The 26,456-nt window shown below is 44.1% G+C and overlaps 1 protein-coding gene across 1 annotated transcript in view; it reads left to right on the forward strand.

Annotated features, from left to right (window-relative positions):
- Positions 1 to 26,456, forward strand: part of COL22A1 (collagen type XXII alpha 1 chain) — a 1,057,215-nt gene that overhangs the window by 405,484 nt on the left and 625,275 nt on the right. Inside the window, exons 4-5 of the mRNA XM_078686128.1 lie at positions 3,657 to 3,731; positions 25,205 to 25,316. Of these exons, the coding sequence (XP_078542254.1) occupies positions 3,657 to 3,731; positions 25,205 to 25,316 (187 nt within the window). The remainder of the gene's footprint in view (positions 1 to 3,656; positions 3,732 to 25,204; positions 25,317 to 26,456) is intronic.

Here is a 26,456-nt window from a genome sequence, read left to right on the forward strand (position 1 = left end):
AAGGAATACATGTTGTTCTTTTTAGAGTGCTGCTGAGGTTACAGCCATTGCCTCAGGGATTGTTGTACTATTGAAATTTATGTTAGTGGTGTGCTGTAAGATGTGTTGCATATTGTGTTTAGGGTTGCTCTGTTGCTGAAGTTGGCGTAATTGGCCATACTCATGTCTGAGGTGCTGATGGAAATATCCACCATGTTAAATATGCTTTTCTGCTGGAGTTTTTGCCCATGGCGTGTCATTCCTGGGACGCTGATGGTGCTGACTGTGGTACTGGTGCTGTACTGCTGGAGGTCTTGTCTGAGATTCTGGTTTACTTTAAATAGTGCTCATCACATTGTAAGACTGTGATTTATTTGGGGAATGGATAGCATCATTATTAATGTGCAAATGTACTGACTGATCGAGAACACCAAAATTAGTATTTATGAAGTTCAATGAGATTCGATAGTCGTGTGATGCATGTTACTGAACCTTAAATCAGTTTCGTTTTTTTTTAAAGTCATCTCAAGAGAAAATACATTGAAAGAAAGGTGAAAACAGAAGCACTAGAAACGATATGGAACACAGAGAGAAGGGGGTGGGGCTAATGGGATTACTGTGTGGAGGAGAGTCAGAAAAATTCAAAAATTTGGGATTATACACATGTATTAACTTTTAACTCTAACACTGACTCACCTGAATGTTTTCACTTGATACTCAACGGCTGCGCAGTGACACCTTGGGTAATTTTTTTGGGGCAGTTTCAATGCATTAGCTAATTGTACTTTGCATTCTGGGACTTTTGTTTCACTTTTACTATTATATGTAGGGGCGTAAAAGATATTGGGGTCGATTAGGATGGCGGACGGACCTGCGTCCGTCCGCCACCCCAGAGTAGGAGGGACCGTCCGCAGGGGCAGCGGCGGTCCCTCCTGTGCAATTAGGATGTGACCGCCAGGGTGGCGGTCACATCCTGTATTTTTAACATTGCGGCGGGTGCTGCTTCAAGCAGCACCCGCCGCAAGGTTAAAAATTAAAGCAGTGCATTTGCATGCGCAAAGCGGCAAGCACCTCGAGGTGCCTGCCGCTTCGTGCACGCAAATACAGGGGGGTACCATAGTTACTTCCCATGTGCACACCCCACACCCCCTTCACCCCTGGGGGCCCGCAACGGGCCCCCAAACAAAAGTCTGTATGCCTTTTCACGGCGGAAATGCCGCCGTGGAAAGGCATAGAAATGCTGACATCCTAATATGCCTGGCGGTGTCTGATAGACACCGCCAGACATGTTAGAGCTTTTCCGCCGCGGTCGGAAAGCGACCGCGGCGGAAAAGCTGCGGACGGTCTTCCTGACCCCCCAGCCATCCTAATCTGGCAGGGGGTCTGTGAAGGCTCCGCAGCAGTTTTTCCGCATCCTCCGGGCCGGCGGACTCTTCCGCCGGCCTGGAGGATGCGGAAAAACCGCTATCCTAATGAGGGCCTTAGTGTGAAAGTGCTTTGTTAAATAAAAGTCATCACTGCTTAAAGCTATCTAAAGGTATTGCTTAGCTGTGTTCATCCTTCCTTTTACTGATTCATAGGAAACTATTTATATATTGAGAGAAAAGGAGGTAGGTCTTTATTTTGTAAGGACATTATACGGTTTGAAGTCTTTGTGGATCTAAGACTGTTTGGCACATGTAATCACTATGTGCTTTCATACTGCACAATGTTATATTTAATATCTTAAACATTATTTTGTGCTCTGATTTTAGGATGCGCGCTAGAAGCATATTTTGAAACCGCGCTGAAAGACTATGGGGCATATTACCAACAACTAGCGATAATTTCGCTGTGTTGGCTTAACGGCAATAGTTCTATCGCCGCCCTTCACCTGTTTTTATCGCTGAGATACCTTGCTATTAGCAAGGTTTATCTCAGGAGCGATAAAAAACAGGCAAAATGCGTGAATATCACTGTCAATACAGCGATATTCAGGCATTACCGTGACAATGCTCTTAGCCATGTTATCCACCTCTCATTGGCTAACATGGCTAAGAACTGGTCAGGGCAGGCGTTAGCTTTTGGAGATATTCGCGCTTAGCGCGAATATTTCCAAAACAACGCCTGTGTTGATCATAGGAGATAGCGATGTTAGCGACTGTTTCCAGTCGCTAACATCTTGGCACGCCCACTTTGCATGTCATTAGCGATAATTATCGCTGACATGGTAATATGCCCCTATGTTTGCTGTAATTGAGTGATGTATCATTGGGTTTATAGTAGATTTTCCCGCGTCCCTATCAGGCTTCCAACAGGTCTTAGAATCTGGCATCACTGCTGCTGTGCTTTCAGACTCAATCGTGCCAGAGAACATATGTGAATATGAATTTCCTTAGCATGGTGGTGGAAGTTCCTACCATGCTTCCAGTAATTGCACACTGTGAAAGAGTATCATGGACCCCTCCCAAAGCCATCCCTGTCTCAAAGCCCTCCCTCAAGAGATTTGTCACGATGGAGAGAGGTAAGGGATCACGTTTGTTTCCACTGTTAACTATATAATACATTATCTAGAGAAAGCACCATCTTAATACTGTCAGTTGAGCTTCAGTGACAAGCTAATATTAGTATAAAATGCTCAGAGTAATATATTGTATGCATTTTCTATTATTAAACAAGCATTGTGCAGCCAATAGACCTGAGCGTTCCTCTTCACTGATTGCTGAGTTTCTTTGTGTGATTTTGTGGATGGACGAGCGGGTTAATGCAAGAATGAATCAATAAATGGATGAGTGAATGCACTCAGTCACTCGTCCTTGAAGTGATGCATTCATTCATCCATCCCTTAACGTATTCTTTCATTTGTGAGTATTCAAAAAGCCCAGGTGAAATCTGACCGAAACCTTACTGTACCGACTATTTGTTAAATAATGGATGTGACTCCCCAAACACCCCCCCCCCCTCCCTTGAAGCTACACCCATTTATGGGTGCTGTGCTGACAGCTTTCTGGACATGAACAGAAGATTGCCATGCTCCACCCTGTTGCTCACTAGTTATTCCCCTCAGCGTCCATGTTCAAACATCTTTGCATGGTTTAGCTGGTAATTAAATGGTCTGTGGCATTGTGCTTCCGAAAGAAGTTCTTCCCTTCTTACTTATCTGATTTTAATGTACTCAGCAGTCCTTTGGCCACCCTATAAAGATGGTCTAGTTTGGTGATCTCTCACTGCATAGGTACCTGCGAACCTTTATTTCTAGACTCTCAGGTTTAAAATTGCCAATATTAATAGGTACTAGCTGAGCATAGCTAGGTGCATTTTGAATACAAGATGGATTAGTACATGTAGAAAGGCATACTGTGCACTGGTGTAAATGTGTCAAACAAGGGTAGCCTACAGCCCTTCTAGATAAAGCAAATAAAGGTAAGATGCTCACAAATGAAACAGGCTAGATATATTGGACTATATGTAACTGTTGTTTCTGAAAACATTACCAATCATATTTTTTGTATGTCTTTTATTCTCACAAACTAAAATGTAATCAATGCTGTAGACATATTTATATTTAGCGCCAGGAAGCAACTTCACAAATAAACTGAATGTACTTACATTGTGAATGCAATTGTGACTAGTTCTCGATTTATGAGCTTTGCAATATTTTAAAATAAATATTAATGGTTTTTATCTTTTTATTCTAGATGTTCTCTGCCCAAATGTGAGGATTGAGGGGAACCGCTTTAAGTCTATCAATGGAGAGGCAGATGAAATCCCAGGTACTCCTAAATAATTCATTGTAACTGCGCCAGAAGCTGATTAAGTACAGGAAGTGTTTGGTCTAACTGTTTGCAACACTGTAGTGCAATGGTCCTATTCCCAGTGCCTAATTTGTAAAAACAGAAGTACCAGGCCTCTCGTCAGGGGGCCACTGCAGCTTGCACCACACATTGTTCCTGCAATGCTGGCAATGATAGTACAACACAACTGCTAATCATCACACTCCTACAAGTGTGACAATTCAAACTATTCAAGGCCTTCAAAGCTATATGAATGGCTTGGGAGGCGAGTAATACTTATTTATCATGTCTATTGAATTCATAATTGACTTTTGGTGTGGTCATCTCAGACAGTGCCACCTTGTGGCAGACTGTCGAAAGCACCGGTGTTGACAATTAAGTGCCAGTGTCGAGCACCTTAAACCACAGGCTCAAATTAAGCATTTCCTATTGCTAATCTTGTTTTCTAAGGAGTGCTCCATATCACGCAGATGTTTGCTCATTCATTCAATATATTTTGGGAAAAGGTTTCCAATAAAGGGTATAGTTGGGAAGCAGTAAGGTAATAATTCATTGACAGTGGGAACTTGAAGGCTTGGCTCTTACCATGGACAAAATATTGTAGGAATCTGGCCAATACACCTCATCTCCCTGTGCTACTCATTTGATTAGACTCTGAATGTTGAAATGCTGAGGACAGCCGGAGATTCAATCCTGGAGCTGCATAGTGTACACAGATGTCGTCAGTAAGAACTTAGCATGCTGCACTACCTTACCAGCTGAATACAGTTGCCAAACAAGAAGAATTATGTGAGGCTGTTGTTTGATTGGTTGAAATAATAGAATTCCTCATTCTTAGAGGAAGTTCCTTCAAAGATAAAAACCTGCCCACCTGCTGCATCCTGCCCTGGGCAACACTGTATGCCAGGAGCATATTAAATGTTAGCGATGGGGTGGAACAGAATAAAAGAAGTCTAGAGACTTCAAGAAAAGTAGAAGCATTCCCACTTCTAGAAGTGCTAACAGGGTTAGGAAATAGAAGTAACCCAAAACAACAGTCATAGACTACCAACACACTCTGACAAACTTAATTCTTGGAAAGAAAAAAACTAAATTACATCCGTTCAAAAAGCCAGGCTAGTGTGGAAAAACAGGTTTCATTCTGGAGGGGAATCTAAATGAGCAGACTACCCGAAATCCTATGGCTTTAGGTTAAAGAGCTTCAAGGTTATTGTGGAGGCATCAGGAATGTGGTGTCATTCTAGATGGTGATGGATGATATCGAGAAATCCTCCCTACACAAACCAAGGAGGGCTTTCTCTGCGGAATGTCTCTTACTGACGAACCGTATCTTTACACTAATGCGTAGCATCAATTTTAGGACATCCTCACGCCTCATCCGTACTTCTCATCGCCACTTCTCATTCATCATCTGTACTTATCTTCCATCATACCAAGTATCATCCATCATTCTTACTTCTTATCCCTGCTTGTCGTCCATCATCCCTACTTCTCATCCGCCATGCCTACTTGTCTACCATTATCCCAACTATGCATCCCTCATTCCTATTTCTCAACCATCATCCTTACTTCTCTTCCATCATCCCTACTTCTCTTCCATTATCCCTATTTCCCTTCCATCATTCATACTTCTCAACCCTCCTTCATGCTTCTCAGCCCTACTACTCATCCATCAACCGTACTTCTCCTCCCTACTTCTCATCCAGCATCGCTACTTGACTTCCATCATCCCTACTTCTCATCCATCATCCCTACTTCTCATCCATCATCCCTACTTCTCATCCCTATTTCTCATCCTTCATCCCTTCTCCTCATCCACCATCCCAACTTCTCTTCCATCATCCCTACTTGTCTTAAATAATTACTACTGCTCAGCCCTCATCCCTGCTTCTCGTCCCTACTTCTCACCCATCTTCCCTACTTCTCAACTTCTCATCCATCATCCCTACTTGTCTTAAATCATTACTATTTCTCATCCCTGCTTCTTGTCCCTACTTCTCAGCCATCTTCCCTACTTCTCAACTTCTCATCCACCATCAAAGCTTCTCATCCCTACTTCTCATCCATCATCCCTACTTCTCATCCATCATCCTTACTTGTCTTCCTTCATTACTACTTCTCATCCCTCATCCCTGATTCGGATCCCTACTTGTCACCCACCATCCCTACTTCTCAGCTTCTCGCCCATCATCACTACTTGTCTTCCGTCATTACTACTTGTCATCTATCATCTCTGCTTCTCATCCCTACTTCTCATCCATCATCCATACTTCTCATCCATCACCCCTACTTCTCTTCCCTACTACTCATCCATCACCCTTACTTCTCATCCATACTATCCGTCATCCATTATCTCTACTTCTTATCCCTACTTCTCATTCACCATCCCTAATTTTCATCCCTGTCTTATCCCTAATCGCTAAATCTCACCCATCACCCTTACTTGTCATCCCTACTATTCATCCATCACCCCTACTTCTCATCACTACTTCCCATCCATCATCCTTACTTTTCATCCCTCATCCTTACTTCTAATCGCCCTATCCATCGCTCCTAATCCTCATTCATCATCCCAACTTCTCTTCCATCTTCCCTACTTCTCGTCCCTCATCCCTGCTTCTCGTCCCTACTATCCATCATCTCTACTTCTCATTCATCATCCTTACCTCTCATCCACCATCCCTACTTCTCAACTTCTCACCCATCAACCCTACTTCTCATCCAATGTCCCTTCTTGTCTTCCATCATTACTACTTCTCATCCCTGCTTCTCATACCTACTTCTCATGCATCATCCCTAATTCTCACCTTCTCACCTTCTCATCCATCATCCCTACGTCTCATCCCTGCTTCTGATCTATCATCCCTACTTCTCATCCATCATCCCTACTTGTCTTCCATCTTTACTCCTTCTCATCCATCAACTCTACTTCTCATCCCTACCTCTCATCCATCATCCCTACTTCTCATCCATCACCCCTACTTCCCATACCTACTTCTCATTTATCACCCCTACTTCTCAGGCCTGCTTCTCATAGTGCTGCACAGGTGTGGTGTATCAGTGCTGGTTGTATGTGTGCCTGGGTGGTCCAATACATGAAGTATGTAGTACTGAGCCGTAAGTGCAGGTTAAATGCATGTGCTGGGTGTATATGTACCAGTGAGTAGTACAATACATGAAGGGTATAGTGCATGCATATTGTATGCATGCATGTGATATATGTGTGCCTATGAGTGGTACAACATGGAGGATACAGTACTGTGCAGTATGTGTACACTGTATGCATGCGCTGGGCGTATGTGTGCCTGTGAATGATACAATACATGGAGGGCCTTGGCTTCCATTTTGGGAGACCCAAGAATGCATGGTGGGACATGTAGGCAAGTTGGAGAAATATCCCCAGACAGATTTGTGTGTTCCTGCATTCCCGTCAGCTTGTTTGGACACCCACTGGAGAGGGGTGACCCAGGCTACTCTCTACACTTCAAAGGGGCCAGATAACAGAACTATAGAGAGTAGGGCTTGGTGCCGCGGGCTATCCTTTTGATACACATTTCACTGTTGCTGACATATAGGTGCAACCTCTAGTCACTCCCATGGCCTGTGTTGTGGGAAATCAGCTTTGGAGTCGCTCCTGATGTTACAGACTGCTTTTCAAGGGGAAGAGGGAAGAGAGGAGTGGACACTTCTAAAGAAGCAGACCCCAAACACAAAACTTCAAAGACTCAGCCCCTTAATCATATTTGGTGTCTGGAAATTAACTGTAAAAATGGGAGTTTAAAGCCCCAAAAATTGTCATCTGACAGGCAGGGCGGCTCTGCAAGACTTTTGCCTGTGGCTGGGACTAGAGGCAAAGGCCTGCTAGTCTCCCTGCTAGGTGAGGAGACATCACCCAGGGAATCTAAAACCACCTGCCCGGGAGCCTAGATTACCAGCACCTGCCTGCTTGCCATGACCAATGTGCCTGGTAAGGAAGAAGGTAGCAATGGAGGGAGCAATGTCCGTTGGAGAGCCCTGTCAGGTGGATTCCCTCTAGAAGGTGTGAGGAAATGGTTGCTGTACCAATTGGGTAATCGCTCTTGTGCGGGACAGAGTCAGCGACCTCCATAGGCCAGGGGAGGGCTGCCAGGAAGTGAGTCATTTGCTAAGGCATTCGGGCCGGAGCCAGTGCTTAGTGCTGAGTCAGCAACCTCGCATGTCAGGAGGGGCCGCCGTCGAAGTTTACCTTGCTGATTGTGCGGTAGCCCATGTACTGTGAGATGCAGTAACTCCCATATGCCAGAAAGGGTCACTGGGAGCATCAAGCACTGTGACCTGATCTATAACCACCTCCCCACCACGATGCTGTGGGAGCACCAATGCAACATCACCAAGGTGGGGGCGCCATGACATAATCATTGCAACTACCCCCACCGGGAGATGAACCGGACACACACCACAGGGAACCTTCGGTCGCTTCAGGAGCGCGACCGTGAGTGATGTAATCTCCACCCGCTGAGTGTAGCCACCTGTGCTGCATGCGGCAGACACACCTAAACTCAACTGCAGCTGCTTCGAGCACCCACAGATGGGGTGCACTCAGGAACGCCAGACGTTGCACACCTGCCGGTGCGGGTAAGTCTGATTTCAGGCCTATCGCCCTGGGAAAACTTGCTTCTAGTTAGCACAGTAGCTCTGGCACTCTATTGACTTAAATTAGAGTCAAAATGGACTTTTGCGTCTCAGACTCCCAGTGACGTATACCCTGGATGTTACCAATAGTAAGTGGGGAATAACCACTTCGCTTGAGGAGGGAGTGAGACACCAAAGAAACACAAGAGCCCCGACCTCAGTGGGGGACTGAGCAATTGTTTGTGGATGTTGTATTTTTGCTTTGTGTTGGTAGAAAATAACACACTTCTCTTTTTTCAGAAAAGTGAGTGTTTGGCAGGATAACGATTTATTGCCGCTGAGCACTTTTTGAGTGGTGAGCCATGAGAATACAACGTGAATTATCAAAAAACCCTTGGCCCGTCTGCTCCAGCAAGCAGCACATAGTAAAATATTGCACGCGCTCCAGAGTACCTTGTCATGATTTTTCTCTACAGAATCAATTAGTGTCCTCCCAACAGCTCACAGTGACTAAGTCAAAATAAAGTATTGACCAATACTCACCGCAAGCCAACAAAATGTAAGTTATCACAGAAAAGGAACACAAAAAATCATGTTCTAGAGATACTCTGAGTGCTCTTTTCAGTCCGAAATAATGACAGTTTAATCCTCAAATTGAAGGACTGCTTGCATCAGCTTGAGAAGTCACCTCTGGTACACGCTGTCTTCTGAAGCTGGCCCTTCTGTGAACCGTGCTTTGTCATCCCATCCTGTGTGTCCTGCCGTGCACCTGTGGTACTGAGCTTACTGGATTTCTATTTTTAAGCAATATTGCACAGCAAATGTTTGGCACGTGTGATGGGCAAATTAGAAACCACGGGGCATATTATCAAGCACGGCGTTAACTTTATTGCAGTTTTAGTTGCAGCAAACTGCCGCTAAAGCGTCGATAATGGGCTTGATAATACGCCCTTGTGAATTTCCATAGAAGTGCAAAAACAACAATTGATGGACAGAATGCAGAACAATGTCATACATTCACCCCAGTACAGAGATCTGGGCCTAAATCCATAGTTTTTTTGCACTCCTCACCACCCCAGTTCAGACATGGCCATATGCAAATCAGCCTTGACCCTGTGCCTCATGGGAACAGTCCAGCCCAACTGCCAAGCCATGTCTTTCCTGGACCGGAATCAAGCATCCTAGGACCGGTTTCTGGCTATCAGCCGTCTTCAGCCAGGATAGCTTGACTCCAGTGGTGTGGAGAGCATGGGACTCACGTCTGAGCATACCCATCCCACTCGGGGTGACAAATGCAAAAACAACAATTGATGGACGGAATGCAGAACAATGTCGTACATTCACCCCAGTACAGAGATCTGGGCCTAAATCCATCGTTTTTTTGCACTCCACACCACCCCAGTTCAGACATGGCCATATGCAAATCAGCCTTGACCCTGTGCCTCATGGGAACAGTCCAGCCCGAACTGCCAAGCCATGTCTTTCCTGGCTGAAGACGGCTGATAGCCAGAAACTGGTCCTAGGATGCTTGATTCCGGTCCAGGGAAGACATGGCTTGGCAGTTCAGGCTGGACTGTTCCCATGAGGCACAGGGTCAAGACTGATTTGCATATGCCCATGTCTGAACTGGGGTGGCTTGGTGAGCAAAATAACGATGGATTAAACCCAGATCTGTGACTGGGGGTGAATGTTTTGCCATTGTGCAACATTCCGTCCATCATCTTGTGTGTTTTGCTGTTCACCCTATGTGGGAAGGGTATGCCCAGACGTGGGTCCCTTGCTCACTAGGCCACTGGAGTCAAGCTATCCTGACTGAAGACGGCTGATAGCCAGAAACCGGTCCTAGGATGCTTGATTCCTGTCCAGGGAAGACTTGGCTTGGCAGTTCGGGCTGGACTATTCCCATGAGGCACAGGGTCAAGACTGATTTGCATATGGCCATGTCTGAACTGGGATGGTTTGGTGAGCAAAATAACAATGGATTAAACCCAGATCTGTGACTGGGGGTGAATGTTTTGCCATTGTGCAACATTCCGTCCATCATCTTGTGTGTTTTGCTGTTCACCCTATGTGGGAAGGGTATGCCCAGATGTGGGTCCCTTGCTCACTAGGCCACTGGAGTCAAGCTATCCTGGCTTAAGAGCGCTGATAGCCAGAAACCGGTCCTAGGATGCTTGATTCCGGTCCAGGGAAGACATGGCTTGACAGTTCGGGCTGGACTGTTCCCATGAGGCACAGGGTCAAGACTGATTTGCATATGGCCATGTCTGAACTGGGGTGGCTTGGTGAGCAAAATAACAATGGATTAAACCCAGATCTGTGACTGGGGGTGAATGTTTTTTCCATTGTGCAACATCCGGTCCATCATCTTGTGTGTTTTGCTGTTCACCCTATGTGGGAAGGGTATGCCCAGACGTGGGTCCCTTGCTCACTAGGCCAATGGAGTCAAGCTATCCTGGCTGAAGACGGCTGATAGCCAGAAATCGGTCCTAGGATGCTTGATTCCGGTCCAGGGAAGACATGGCTTGGCAGTTCGGGCTGGACTGTTCCCATGAGGCCCAGGGTCAAGACTGATTTGCATATGGCCATGTCTGATCTGGGGTGGCTTGGTGAGCAAAATAACGATGGATTAAACCCAGATCTGTGACTGGGGGTGAATGTTTTGCCATTGTGCAACATCCGGTCCATCATCTTGTGTGTTTTGCTGTTCACCCTATGTGGGAAGGGTATGCCCAGACGTGGGTCCCTTGCTCACTAGGCCACTGGAGTCAAGCTATCCTGGCTGAAGATGGCTGATAACCAGAAACCGGTCCTAGGATGCTTGATTCCGGTCCAGGGAAGAAATGGCTTGGCAGTTCGGGCTGGACTGTTCCCATGAGGCACAGGGTCAAGACTGATTTGCATATGGCCATGTCTGAACTGAGGTGGCCTGGTGAGCAAAATAACGATGGATTAAACCCAGATCTGTGACTGGGGGTGAATGTTTTGCCATTGTGCAACATTCCGTCCATCATCTTGTGTGTTTTGCTGTTTACCCTACGTGGGAAGGGTATGTCCAGACGTGGGTCCCTTGCTCACTAGGCCACTGGAGTCAAGCTATCCTGGCTGAAGATGGCTGATAGCAAGAAACCGGTCCTAGGATGCTTGATTCCGGTCCAGGGAAGACATGGCTTGGCAGTTCGGGCTGGACTGTTCCCATGAGGCACAGGGTCAAGACTGATTTGCATATGGCCATGTCTGAACTGGGGTGGCTTGGTGAGCAAAATAACGATGGATTAAACCCAGATCTGTGACTGGGGGTGAATGTTTTGCCATTGTGCAACATTCCGTCCATCATCTTGTGTGTTTTGCAATTCCCATAGAAGCCCATGTTCCCACCAGAACATGGGCTTCTAGGGGAATTCACAAGGGCGTATTATCAGGCCCATTATCGCCGCTTTAGCTGCACTTTTGTGCCGCTAAAGCGGCGATAATGTAAACACAGCGTTTCTTGATAATTTGCCCCTGTATCTTCTTATCAGAGAATATGTTTTTTGCCGTATGTTCACTTGTATCTGTGGGTGGTCTCCCATTTCACCTACAGCCAGTTTATCGACATATCATTCCTCCAAACACCAAGGTTGCCCTGTGAAGATCCATTCTGAGAGTGAGATCCAGTCCAGTCTTTCTCTATCTCTCCAATTACCTGTTTGCCCTACTTCCCACCACAGGGGTATTGCTCCCTTTTCCACCTGCATAGATGTTCAAGGGCGACAGGGGCTTTCAACAAACTGTAAGACCAAATTTGTGACATTACCTCAGCACCTCCTATGGAACTCTCAAACTTGATAGGCCACAAGGAAGGCTTAGAATGCATGTGTTAAAATTGTCAGCACCGTGTCGGGAATGCTCAGAATGGCTCAGCCAATAAAAACGCTTTGAAAGCTGGCATGCACAATTATTGCGTGCATCCAAACTCAGTGACAGAGTGAGGCATGGATTACAGGAAACAGTGCAGTTAACCTGTTTTTCTGCCTGTGTTGTGGGTTAGGGAAGATGGTCCTACAAGCCATATTGCTCTGTTAGGAGTTAAAAGGTGTCCTTTCCGTTGCCTCTTTATGCGCCCTTGCCTTTGGCGCTGTCCATAACAGGGAGTTTGGAAATCAACATAGATTTATAGCCTGATGCCGAGGATTGTACTAGTTGATAAAAGCACTGAACCTGAGTTATAGGCCCACGCCTCAGGGGAGGGTCTACAACGAGGGAGAGGGCCTTTAATACCCGGTATAGCTCGAGGCAGAATAGGGCTATAAGGCTATTGGAACATTCCACCAACTGAGGGCAGATTGTTGTAAATTGAAAAGGAGAAACAAAAAAAGTCCAACATTGGAATATTGGAGCAGAGGGCTTATGCCAGCCATTATAAGCCCTGAAACACATAATTGTCTTCACTGGAGCTCCCGACATTCCAGTCTCCTATACGCGGTTAACATACTCTGTAGATAGCATTTACCACTGCTAAAACCCTGGATAGAGGTACCAAAGCTTATATTCCCCGTATTCTAAGCCCTTTTAACTAGAGTAAAGTTTATACTTTGAAGTAAATCAGAAAAGCAATGTGGGAATGTTGTCTGTCCAGGAAAGGTGTGTTCAAGGGGTGGGTGCTTGTACCATATAGCCAAGTTAATGGTTGTAACTGATTATCATTTGTCATACTATTCACCAATCTCCCTTGCCCTCAGCTTGTGTCCATAATATGCAGTGGGTTTTAAATACTTTGCACCCAACTATTGTGTTTTTCTCTAGTTACACCTTTCTGTATCAGGAGCTCTGACAGACAGTAGCTTCTTCTTTACTGCTCCAATATCCAGAAACCTGCTACAAATTCCCCAAGTTTTTGAAATGAGCATTTGAAAAACATTATTGAGTTTTAAAAAGAAATCGGGTGTCACCATGAGTTAAACTTTCTGGCTTCTCTAAAAAAAAATATTCTAACAACGCTAATTCTCTTGTTATTTTTAATCCAGATTTTTCTTTAATCAGCACAATTATAGTGGAGTTAAATTTCATACAGATGCTGTGACCACAACATTATTCAGCCTATCAAAGATAGTGCATTGTTGGGCTCTGTTTATGTAGACTCAACAATGTGCCTCAGATGACAGATGCCTGTGACTTACATGAACAGGAAGGTCCATCAATCACACAACATTATAGCATTTAACCCCACTACCAAGGACTATGGGTTGTTCCTAAATAACTTCTCCCTGGGCTACACCCCCGAGCCACAGGCCAACACAGAGGGTGACATGTTGAAAATGTTAGTATGGAGGAACAGAATAAGAAACATTGTGATGTTGGTGAACCACGCCTCTACCCATCATTATCAGTCCTCTGCTACTCCATGGTCTTCATTGGAGATCTCGACATTCCAATGTTCTAATATCTGCTAGTGTGCTTTAGATTACATTCAGTAGCAAAAATAAAAACTCCTCAGCTGGAAATGCTAAGGTGAGGCATACACCGTCTCCATGGAAGGTTTATCGTTACAAATAAACCTTGATAGCAGACATGTTATTCATATGAGAATTCCAAATTGCAAAGGTGTATCGGGTGAATAGGTTGGTCTAAGTATTTCAATTCCAGTAGCTGGAACCCAAATCTCAAAAAAATTGTATATTTAAGCTTGATTTTAAACATGCAAATGGGCTTTTTTTACAAGTGCAAAACTGCTATTGCTATCCACAAAAGTTAGTTTTACACTTTTACTAGGAAGTTTCTAACATGAAGATTTGCATGTGAGTAGATTTAGGAGCAGGGTTGGGTATTGGCAGTAGGTGTCACAGGGGAGGAATGCACTATTAGTGTGTATACACCCAAAATTTACTTTGTGGGTATTCACAAACTCATCCCTAGCCTTGTCCCACACTGGTAAAGGTCGGGGTTCACTCCAGGAAAGAGATGAGCTTTACTTGTATCATGGACAATAGTACATTCCTTCCCAGGATGAGAAGGTGAGAGGAACACTCACCAAAAACGGAGATGTCCCCATGCATACTAAAAAGGAACACTTTAAAAAAAATGCATTTTCGCTTTTTCATTGTTTTCCCAAGGCACTAATTATAACTGTTTATGTTCTCGGATGCAAACCTAACTCGCTCGAGTTTCCCTGGAGTAATCCGGGAAACCTGTCACCACCTCAGATGTCTTGGTATGGCCTGAAAATATTTTGTGAATTTCAAAAAACCTGAAAATCTGCGGAGGTGGGAAACCTATAGGTACACATTTTTGACTATTTTCAGACTAGGGCAGTTAGGAAGCAATGATTGTTGGCCTGGCATTGCAGCAAGTGCAGGGGAAGCGGCAGAATGGGGTTCCCACAGAGTGGGACAGGTTGTGTTTACCTAGTGGGGTTTGGAATGGAAGCACATTTTAATTGAAGGGCAGCGTCACTTCATCGAAACCTTGCATGCCTACAAGCAGAAGGCTTGCCAGGAATGTGTGATCTCTGTGTATTTATACCTCTGCCGAGGACGTGTGAGTAAAACCGCGGGCGGGGCGCTGCCCTGCGCAATAAACCCAGTGGTTTCAATTAAAGACCAAGGACGTTTCCCTTGGCCGCCTGCACTTCTCTGATGCCTGCAGAATGCCAGCTGGATGCCACAGATTCCGGTGACTGCCGGGATTATAATGATCCAAACTGGGCCTGGTGCGGCAGAGTTCCGCCGGTGGCCTCACGCATGATGGTCCCGCCTACAGGACGTGAAGTGGGGCCCGTGAGCCGCCCACATCTCACAGACAGTCATTGGTCATGGGCTAGATGGGGCCCTTGAAGGATTGCACTCCCCAGTGCGCGTCTCTGGCAGGGCCGCCTTAACACCATTATAGGCCCCCTGGCAAAGCAGTGCACTGGGCCCTGCCTACACAACCACTCACAGGAATAAAAATGTTTAATGGAAAATTAGTGTTAAATCCTGGTCTGAATGAGGCCCGTATGCTAGTGGGGCCCCCGGGCAACTGCTTAGCGTGCCCAAGTGTTAAGAAGCCCCTGGCCTCAGGGGTTCCACTCCTGAGTTCACTGCTCTGAGCAAAGTGCGTATCACGCTGCACTTCTTTCTAGTTATGCAAAATTCTAATACATTAATCATTCCCATAAAAATAAACGGGAATTCCATCTGTGTAGACGTATACCTACAACTTGGGGAGATTTTCTACTATTTCTCAATTCAAACCCCCAGGCTTTCATTAGTCTATTTATAATACGATTCTTGTAGTTTTCATTGGCATGGGTCTGGCGGGCATGGCATTACCTAGGCAGTATTACGTTTTTTGGTTTACACTGAACACTAGATGGCAGTGGTATATATTGGCCAGCACCCTCTGTAAAAGTTTATTTCAGAGTTCTAATAAGCAAAAAGGATATTCTCCAGCGTGCTCAATGTCAGACACCGTGCCTTCCACAGTGTTACAAAGTATGTAAGAAACCCCACATACAAACAATGCCCAAATGTTTTGCTTGACAGAGCACAACCCAAAGTGAGTTATAAAAATTATTTCAATAAGTCAAACAGTTGTATTAACATCAGTGACACAACTCAATTGTTATCCATAGTCAAAAAGACTTTTATTTTCAAATCTTCATCATTGTTGACACGTAGACATAGAAACATGCACAGCCGAGTAGAACATCGTAGTTCCTGGCAGGCAGTGTTGATTAAAGCGCCCCCAGGACTTGGGTAACCTGTATGGGCGTGGCGCTTCCTGCAACAACGAGGATACGTTTCCCATACAGGTTACCCAAGTCCTGGGGGTGTTACCTCTCACACCATTATCAAGTGGTTTAATCCAAATTGGATGCTTCATCGCTTTTCGACTCCACTTTGTACTTTCGATTTAATCAACACTGCCTGCCAGGAACTACGATGTTCTACTCATCCTAATACAAGAGCGCTTCTTAGCCCAGGCGGCTAGTATTTGCCGGTAAACTTCCACTTACATAGAAGCCTGGGTCTTTACACATAAGCCTGTTCTCATCTTTCAGGAAGCGTCGCAGAACTACAAGCTTAGGCAGTTCTTTCCTAGCCATGAAAAAGTTGTTTCAAGACGAAACACGTGTTGGCTGTGCATGTTTCTATGTCTACGTGTCAACAATGATGAAGATTTGAAAATAAAAGACTTTATGACTATGGATAACAATTGAGTTGTGCCACTGATGTTAATACAACTGTTTGACTTATTGAAATCATTTTTATAGCTCACTTTGGGTTGTGCTCTGTCAAACAAAAAATTTGGATTACGTTTTTTGGTGGTTTACTATAGCATGAACTTAGCTCAAATGGCATCAAAGCGGTTTTTATGAGAATCGTGCAATTTCGATAAGAACCCTACGTTACAAATCTATTTTCCCGTAGGCATGGGTAGATCAAATATTTTCCCTCATAATCACATTTAAAATTGTGAAGATTCTGACTTTAGAATCAGGACCCAAATTTTAAGAGCACCGCTTTCACTTTTTCTTACTTGAGTGTATCTTTGCCAAATCAGGCTCATAATGTTCCCCAGGTTGCCATAGAATGTGTTTGAAAAATGAATAACATAGAACACTTTAAAAAAATGTAAACTAATTATGACTTACATTTATGCTGTAATTAATAAAAGAAAGTCCTAGGTAATGCCTCATTTCAGATATTCTGTACGTCATTATTTTGGCTGGTATTTCCATATATACTAAGTGAAAACCTACATTTAAGAAATAGAATTCCATTTAACAAAATTTAAAATTGGGAACAGAGCAATATGTAACTACCTCAAGGGAGAGGCTATGGCTTAATGGCTATGGCAGCCAACTCTGAAGTTTGGGAACCACGTTCGAGTCAGGCTGGAAGCTCAACCATCCTGTGATTCTGAGCAAAAATCACTTAATCTCCCCGTGCCTAAAAATGAATGTGTCCTTCTGTCATGCAACTGGTACTCCTGTAAAGTGCTCTGATACCATCAATTACCCGTATATAAATCTAAAAGAATAAAAATAAACTCACCATGCTATGTCAACTGATGGAATTATTGTTTACAATAGTCTCATTGATATTAATGCATAAAAGCCTGAAATATCAAGAGTGTGAAAAAGTGGATTATTTGTTGAGGGGAGTGTTAACCCTTCTCAAGCAACAACAAAAATCTTACCAAATTAACCTTTGCCTAACCCTTTGGTAGCTTGGCACAAAAGCAGTCAGGGTTAACTTAGAGGCAAAGTGTAAAGTATTCATGCAGCAGACCAAACAGTAATAAAGTGAAAACACAGCACAAGAAAAATCCCAAACCAATTAAAAAAATAGTGAGTTCAAACATAACTTGAGACCAAAATGACAAAAATGCAATGAGTAGAACAGGAGACATTGACTTTTAAATGGTTTAAGTAAAAATAGCTTCAAAAGTTGCAAAGCGCCAACTGATGGTATCTGGTCACGCGGGACCTGGACATAGTTACAAGTGCAGGCCGACCGACCGTGATGGAGCATAGGCAAGGCACAGGACCATGTTTGGCCAACTGAGAGTTGTATCTTATGTCCTTGGTGTGAGGGCTGAGCGGTGTTGCTTTGCTAGACTTTGCGTCATCCGGCGTCCGTTTCGATGAAGCTGTACGGCAAGGCTTTGTGTTGGTCTGAGTATTTTCCGATGAAGCTATTAGTTGTGCATCGAGGCTTAGAGAGCTTCGCTTAAACTCAGTGTCTGTTCTGATGAATATTACAGCTGTGAAGTGAGGCTTTGTGGAGCTTGGCGTCGGACTTTGTGGAACTTTCAGTTAGGCCAGGAGGAGTTCTTTCTGATGCTAGGCAATGGCCCAGGACTTTGGAAGGCACCTTTTAGGGATCATAGATCCATTCCAGCAGAGGCCGGCAGTGCTAGCAGCAGCAGTGCAGGTCCAGTGCAGATCAGCTGGGGAGTTGCAGGGAGGCCTCTTCTGTTTGTTGTGTCCCTAAAGCTCAGAACAGGATGTCTGCCAACTGATTCTTGGAGTCACTCAGCCTGGGATGAAGGGAGCAGGTCCAGTCTTCCTTTGCAGAGTGCAGGACATGCTTCAAGCAGCAGGGCATTCCTCTGTTAGCAGGGCACCATTGCTTCTGCAGTGTCCTCGGGTCCACAAGTGTACTGAAGAGTTGGTCTGAGAGTCTAATATGTATAGCTTGTGTCAGCTTTGAAGTGGGAAAAACTTCTAGACTCCTCCACTTCTGGTTATGACATTTACTTTGTTCGCCTGCCCAGGCTCCAGAGGTTCTGGGGGGACAACAGGCTGGTGGCAAGTTCTTTGTGAGTGTAGCTCCTTTAAAATGTAATAGGGTCAGGGAACAGCTCTACCCCTCTCATCCGGGTAGGATGGGCCACTCTGCCAACACTAGTCCGCCTTTGTCTTACTGTCTGTAATGAATATTCAATGGTCAGCTGCTAAATACACCCAGTCATATAAACCAGGATACAGGCTGCAGGAACTAAATGGTTAGGACAAGAAAATATAAACTTTATAAAAGTGCCATTTTCAGAACTGTGACTTAAAATCTGACTTTGCCGTTAAAGTGGGGTTTATATTGCAATTATAATTAATTTTAGTATATACATGACATTTTACCTGCTTCCAATCAAAAGTTATCACCTATTTAAATGCAATAAGGTGACCCAATGTTATCATGCAGAAGTAAGCCTCACTGTAGTGAACAACAAATGTAAGAGTTTTTCACTGACAGAACATGTAAAACTTAAAAGTACATGTAGATTTATTATGCCAATTTGGTTCAAGTCAATTTTACCATGCTTAAAGGAGAGAGCACAATCACTTTAGCTCTGGTTAGCCGTGGTAAAGTGTACAGAATCCTAAGGCCAACAACAACAAACCCCAGAGAACAGGAGGGGAGAAGGCAAAACATTTGGGTTAAGACCACACAATGATATTTGAGATGGTAAAAATAACGGCCACATTGGATTCAATCAAAGTGTGCTGTTTATCTGGGTATGTGTAAGAAATTATCTTAGCAGAGAAGATGCAAGGGACTATTGTACATGTTTTAACAAAGTTCCTTCAATACTGTATCCAGAAAACATTTATCTGGTTATGTCTCTTTTGGATGAAACAGGCTAATGAGACTATCTGCTAGGAAAAGTTACCTTTACCTTTAAAGTTTTCTGGAGCTCAATTCTCTGTATCATCTCAAAATTGAACTTTCAGGAGTTCTATAACATAGAATAATATGAAACAGCAATCATAGTAAAGAACGTTTCAGATAGAAAAACCTTAGATCACGAGATGGGCACCTTTTGGCAACAGAGGCCAGGCATATGGCAGCTGTGTAGATTGGAAGGCTTCTCCCTGCCCATATGATTGGTTCGGTGGTTGCAGATTTCTGAGAGTTAGACTTTTTGTTGTATGATTTGCTGCAGGCAGAGAATTAGAAAACCTCCAAGTATCTGAATCCAGCAGCTAGCAGGAGCACTGAGTACATAGCCTTTGAACCAGTGCAAAACGATTTGTGAAGGATCTTTTGCTAGCGATGTGACATGAGGAGTTCTTTTTGTCAGCTAAAAGATTGGTCCCACTTAGGTTCAGTAAGCCAATGCTTGGGAATGTGCAGACTTTGTATCCCACAAAACAAAGCTATGTGGATTTATAATTCTGGAACCCAACTTGCAAAATGTATGAGACTACCAGGTATTTGAGTACAGACCTATCAGCTTTGAGGAACTAACCGTACATGTCCTCCTGGCTCTTTCTCTCCGTCTGGATTTTTGATTGATAGGCTAATCACTGAGGGCTTTTGGCACATAAAATGGCAATGGAATGTTGGTCAAGGAACCAAGAGCAGGTAATGTGCCGGCTACTACTAAGGGTGAATTAGGGATCTTGCACTCTCAGGTCTGCTTAACAACCCATGGGGTTACAGAGTGTATTAAGGCAAGTGAGAAATGCTCCTCTTCTATCTATGGTGTCAGAAATCCTCCCGCCCCCAAAACTACAACAATATGAATGAGTACCGCCGACCTTTTCTTGTGAAAAATTCCCTAAGTGTACATTGGGCATGGGGCAGGCTACTTAAACTGAGTACAAATGTACTTCTTTGAGACTCAGTCCCCTATTGTTCACTTTAACTATGAGGTAGATAACCTCTGAAAAGGAGCACTACTAAACTTGATGCTTTTAACATAAAGCCAGGAAATCTCTGGGAGTGAATCTTTAATGATCATTTCTGTGAACACATATCCTTATATCTCAGTAGCTCAAGCAGCAAGGGCTCTGGTGCAACCGAGATGGACTTGTAATTGGAGTTTATTGTACCTCCTTTCATCCCGTCCTTTTACTTTTAGTATAATATACAACATATGGCCAGAGGTAATTGCATGTCTTAGAGCTTTCTAAATGGCCATCCTGGGATATCGTAAAGTCTGAGAGAAAAACATGGTCAGAGTTTGGCATCGTATTATATCCCAATATACTTCATCCCAAGCTGTAATTATTTTGGACCATCTGTTGTGTGTGTTGAAAGCATCTGACGAAAATGGTACTTGATGCTTTTTTCCAAACAATAAAAATTGAAATCACAGCATTAATCAGCACTTTATTATTAAACTGGAGTATCTATATATTGCTTTTGTAACCCTAAATCATGTGATGTATAATTGCTCTTTCCTTAATCCAGGGGCAATTCCCTAATACAGTAACAACATTGTAGCAATTTTAACAAGTAGCTTTACCCAAAGATTTTTAGTCCATGATTGCTGGCAGAGACCTGTGACTATATTTACGTGATATTACACCTTATTATGACACCTTTTACAGTGTTTATCATATTACACCTATTAACATAGGAATCGAAAACCATGAGAATGGCAGAAATGTAAAGTAATCAAAATTTTGCACATTTCATAAAGTGTAATGGGAGGGGACACTAAATGTGCACATAGTTGATTTAAGCCTTGTTTAAGCGAAATAAAAGGGGTTAAGCATGTTTACCTACATTGTTTTTACGTGAAAGGGCCTGTGGTGGCTGCTACCAGACCCAGGTGGTGAGGCTGGGGGAGGGGATCTGGGGGGGACTGACGATAAAAGTAAAAAGAAAAAAAAACACTTACCTGTGACTACTGGCTGGGGCCTCTTCTCCGTCCATGAAGAAGATGCGAAGTGCGTGTTAAGCAAAGGGAGGGAAAAGACAAATAGTCACAATGGACACATACAGCTAGGGCATTTATAAGTCATGTGTCCAGCAACTAGCGCCAACTTGGAAGTGGTGGCTATGGTGGGGTTGCTCAAGTTGTGGGTGACCTGGGTGGTGTCCTGACTAAGTTAGAATTTGCAGAGGTGGACCCCACTTACCCCAAGCTAAAAAGATTGGGTAAAGACACTAAAGAGTTGGAAAAAGGGCTTTGTAAGTTAGGTCCTGAAACTGTTGAGGTAGGACAGCTCTCCACAGGGACTGACCAGGACAGAAAGATGTAAGGTAGAGTAGGCCCTGCAACATTCAAACCACTTCCTCTACTCTTCTTTGCCTGACAGACTAGGAAGACTCTCCCAGGCTTGCTTGAGTCTCCTGGCCTGTGGGCTGGGAGGGGGAGGTGGTGCTTGTGTAGGAAAGTGGGTCTCCGTTGCAGTAGACCGCCACCTCGTTTTGAATGGCTTGTGATTCAACTTTGACTGTAGAGTACTGGGTCTCTGCTAACCAGGTTCCCAGTACCCATGTTCTTTCCCAAAACGGTACACTTGTTTCCTCAACTGTTACATCTCTGGCTCACATGCAAGTCCCTTGTAAAAGGTACCAGTAGTACAAAAGTCCTTGTCAGCAGGGAGGGTCTCTAAGGGCTGCAGCATGTATTATGCCACCCTAAGAGACCCCTCACCAAAAACATGCACACTGCCACTGCAGCCTGTGTGTTTTAATGCAGATAAAAGTGAACAGGCGATCTGGCATACCTCCGTGTGTGCCAGACCTACCAGCACTGCAAGAGGCTTAGGTAAGTCACCCCGACAGCAGGCGTTACAGCCCTAAGGCAGGGTGCACTATACCTCATAACTGCATGAGCAGACATGCCCCTAGAGTGTATAAATCCATTCTTAGACATTATGAGTGCACAGTGAGGCCAAGCTGAGTACATGGGCCGTGTGCTTGTCACTACAAGTTCCACAGCTCCATGATGGCTTCCCCGAATCCCAAGATTTTTGTTAATAAACATCTCAGATTATTGAGCCCACACTTATGCCAGTGTTGTATTTATTAATAAATGCACTGAAAGGGCACTTTGGAGGTGCCCTCTGAAAACCTACCCACCCACTAGTTTGGCCTGACTGGTCTGCACCAGCCTGCCACTAGACATGTTTCTGACCCCCTGAGGTGGGAACCTTTTGCTCACATGGGTCAGAAAGAAAGCCTGCCCTGAGTGGAGGTGCTCCCTACCTACTCCCAAGCAGGAACGGCTGTGAAAGGCGGTGAGCCTCAAAGGCTTCCCGTCCTTTGTTATGCTGATCAGAGCCTCTCCAGCTAGTGGAGATGCTGCCCGCTCCCCTGACCAAGCCCAACTTTTGGCAGCAATGTCAGCGGGAAAATTAGCAAGCAGGAGAGGTGAGTCCCCTCTCAGCCAGGACCACCTGAGAGGTGTCCTGAGCTAAAGTGAACCCCCTCCTTTGAGAATCCTCCATATTGTTTTGGAGGATTCTAGCCAATAGGGTTAGGCCTATATCCCTCCCCAGAGAGAATGGACATACAAAGGGTGTAGTCACTCTAAAGGTAAGTAGCACATTGGCTACTACCTTTTAATCCCTGTAACGCCTCTAAATTGAGTAATTAGGGGCACCCCTGAACCTTCATCCTCTGACTACCTACGGAGAAAAGGGCAAAGAAGAGCAAATGCAGCTGCGAAAACTGAAGACACAAACTGACTTGGCCCCAGTTCTACCGGTCTGTCTGCAGCCCTCAAAGCCCCTGCTACAGAAGAGAGACTCGTCCTGCAGCCCAGAGATCTCCAGAACCCTCAGAGAATACCTGCCTTCTAAAAGACTCCTGATGTCCCATGGACAGCAGACCTGTCCAGAAGAAAAACAAGTTTAATTACCTAAGCTCTGCCTGTATTACCGCAAAGTCAATCAACTCTGCACCCGATGTCCACGGCACGAGTCCAAGAGATCCACCAGTCCAGAAAAGTTTCCCCAGCGATCCTGAGCAAGAGTCCCTTGTGGGGTGACCCCTGCCGGACTCCATGTTGACACCTGCAGCCTCTGCATGATGACCTCCCCAACCATGACCGCACAGGTAAGCTGAGTTCCGATACCAAAAGGACACCTCTGCACCCGGAGCCCTTGGGCTATGAGGTGATCAACCAACAGTGTCCTGACACTCCAGCACATCCCAACGTACCTGTGCCACTGTAGGTTTCTTTGGTACGGCCTACTGGACTGAGCCTGCAGCCTTTTTCCAAGTTTGAGATTCCTCTTTGGCTTGCATTGGGTGCCTGACGCTGTGTTGGCACTCTGTACCCAGCCACCCCTGTGCAGTTGAGGTTGTAAGTTTGGTGCTGCCTTGTGCCCCCCTCCCCCATTGCTTGCCTTAAACTCCGGAGACTGGGTTTCAAAACTGTGCTACTTACCTGCAAGTAGTACCACTTCTATCGCCCCTCCCTTTTCTCTATTGGATAACATTGGCACCAGATCCCGAGTTTGACCTCTGCACCCGGCCGCCCCCATGCTGCTAGTGGAGGTCACTTACCTGAACCTTGTCTGGTCCTGATTCTTCATTCAAAAACTCAATACTGTAAATTGTTTACTTACCTGCATATTGCTGGTTGTTGTTCCACAGGATAACATTGTATTGATTGAAAAATGCACTGTGTCCACTTTTTACATTGAAGAACAGTGATATTGCAAAATGTATTTTACTGCAACAAAGTATCTTTGGTTCTAAGAAATAAATATACAAAAAGGGATATTTTTTTAAATCCTTTGTTTCTTATTTAGTGATTGAGTGGGTTAATCATTTCTTGCCTGTGTGTGTACAACAAATGCTTAGCACTACCCTCTGATAAGCCTAACTGCTCGACCACACTACCACAAAGTAGATCATTAGTGTTATCTACTTAAGCCTCTGTATCTTCTCTGGGGATCCTCTGGACTCTGTCCACACTATACCTTACTTTGGTATAGTATATACCAGCTTCCTACAGTGGTGTCTTTAGGTCCCTTACTGGCTTTTTTAGAAATCTACTAACATAATATTAAAACGGTTGAGTGGTTATTACTATGCCTTTTTGATTTTTTTTATTACACTCCTAAAAGATAAACATTTTAAATTGTTCAAAATTCCAGGAATTTCCCACCTAGGAGATATTTCACTATTTTGTTCTATGGTGGACTGCAGAATAATTCTTGAGGGCCATTTCTTTGCCTCAAACCAGCCCCCATATCAGTATCTTGTATGTGTTTTTTGTGCAAGTCCTGTTCACACATTTAATTTTCATGCAAGAATCCATGAAATTTAATTTTGTAAAATCTCACAGATTAAAAATTTTGAATTCTTCTCAAGCCCAATAGCTACATGGGAATAGTGTATACTTATTCATGTTTATATTATTTTCTATCTTTCAAAAATAGCCTTTCATTAATCAGCATCCGTCTATTTTTTAGTTGAATAAAATGCACTCGTTTTCTTGTTGTGTTCATTAGACACGTTTGTGATGTGTTTACTTAGTTACAGTTGCTACCTCCATCTGAACAGCGATGCTCCATAAACTGGCCATATAGAGAATGAATTATTTAGCTTGCTTTCTTCTTGACACATTTATTTTCTGTTGTCCCGCCCGTTGCAGTCATAAATTTGTCGTTTCTTTTGTGGCAGGTTTCGACCTGATGGAGTTATTCAACGTGAAAGAAGTTTTTGGTATGAAAGAAGAAGGAATTCAAAGCTCATATGTGCGCCTGGGAACTTACCCCATCGTGCAGCAAACTGAGTAAGAGACCGGATCTACCCATTCCATGATGTTTTTTACGATTGGTAAAATGCACAGTAGTGTTCAAACTTGATCTGTATTTTTCTAGTTAAATCTGACCCAAAAATCTAAACTGTGGGCCTTGTTTCGGGTTCGAAGATACAGGACTTGTGCCAGAAAGCAGCAGGCGTCCCATTAGCCTTCTATAGAATGCATAGGGTCTCCATTTTTGGTGAAGATCCCGCATCTGCCAATCTCTAAATAAGGCCCCATGTTTTTTGGTCAAATATAAATTATTTTCACATTTGCATTCAGCTCTTTGAGCCAGAACAATTTTATAGTAAGCAACTAAACATTTTGGGTTGAAGCCCACATGCTTGCATATGAAGGTTGAAATGGTTTCCTACTTCTGCTCCTTGCTAAACTGACCGCCATGTTTGCAAATCCACTGTGCTCTGTAGCTGAAGCTGCAAAATACATTTATGTTACTTCAACTATAAAAAAAAAAAAAAATCCTGAAAAAACAGTAGAAGTGCATTTGAGGTTATGACCCAAAACCCCGCAGATTACTATTTAAGGGTAGCAATGTTAACTTACCTCCCACCATGCACTGCTCAAGACTCCTGACCACCCATTGGATGACACATATGATCTCTGCAGTGATACCAAACAGTAACAGTTGTAGTGTAGTTCCTATTATCCCAATAGGCTCTGCGCATTGGAATAATACCTTCAATAGTATAGACCTAGGACGGAGGTTAACTAGATCTTCTACTGACGATATTAGACTTAACGTTTTGGGTTTGCCAGCTAGCTCAGAGTTCACTAGAAACTTTCTCGAATAGGCAAGGAGGAGTTGAACGTCCCTGGATAGACAAGAAGGGATTTAGTTTCTGACAACCATAGAACATGACAACTTTGCTCTCCCCTAATCAAGAGTGTATCTCTAGAGTCGTGTGAAAACAAAAGACAACTTATTTTACTCAGTCAGTTCAGTGCATTCTTAGTTTCACCAGATTGTAGAGAAAAGGAAGAGACAGGCGTGTTCAATAAAAGATGTTATTTATTGATCAGTCTCTTTTCTCGTACAAGAGAAATGAATCGATATTATTGCAATACTTATGGTTAAGTAAAGTGCATACAATAAAAGCAGAAGTATAA

This window comes from Lissotriton helveticus, chromosome 4_1 (genome assembly GCF_964261635.1).
Source record: "Lissotriton helveticus chromosome 4_1, aLisHel1.1, whole genome shotgun sequence".
NCBI lineage: Eukaryota > Metazoa > Chordata > Amphibia > Caudata > Salamandridae > Lissotriton > Lissotriton helveticus.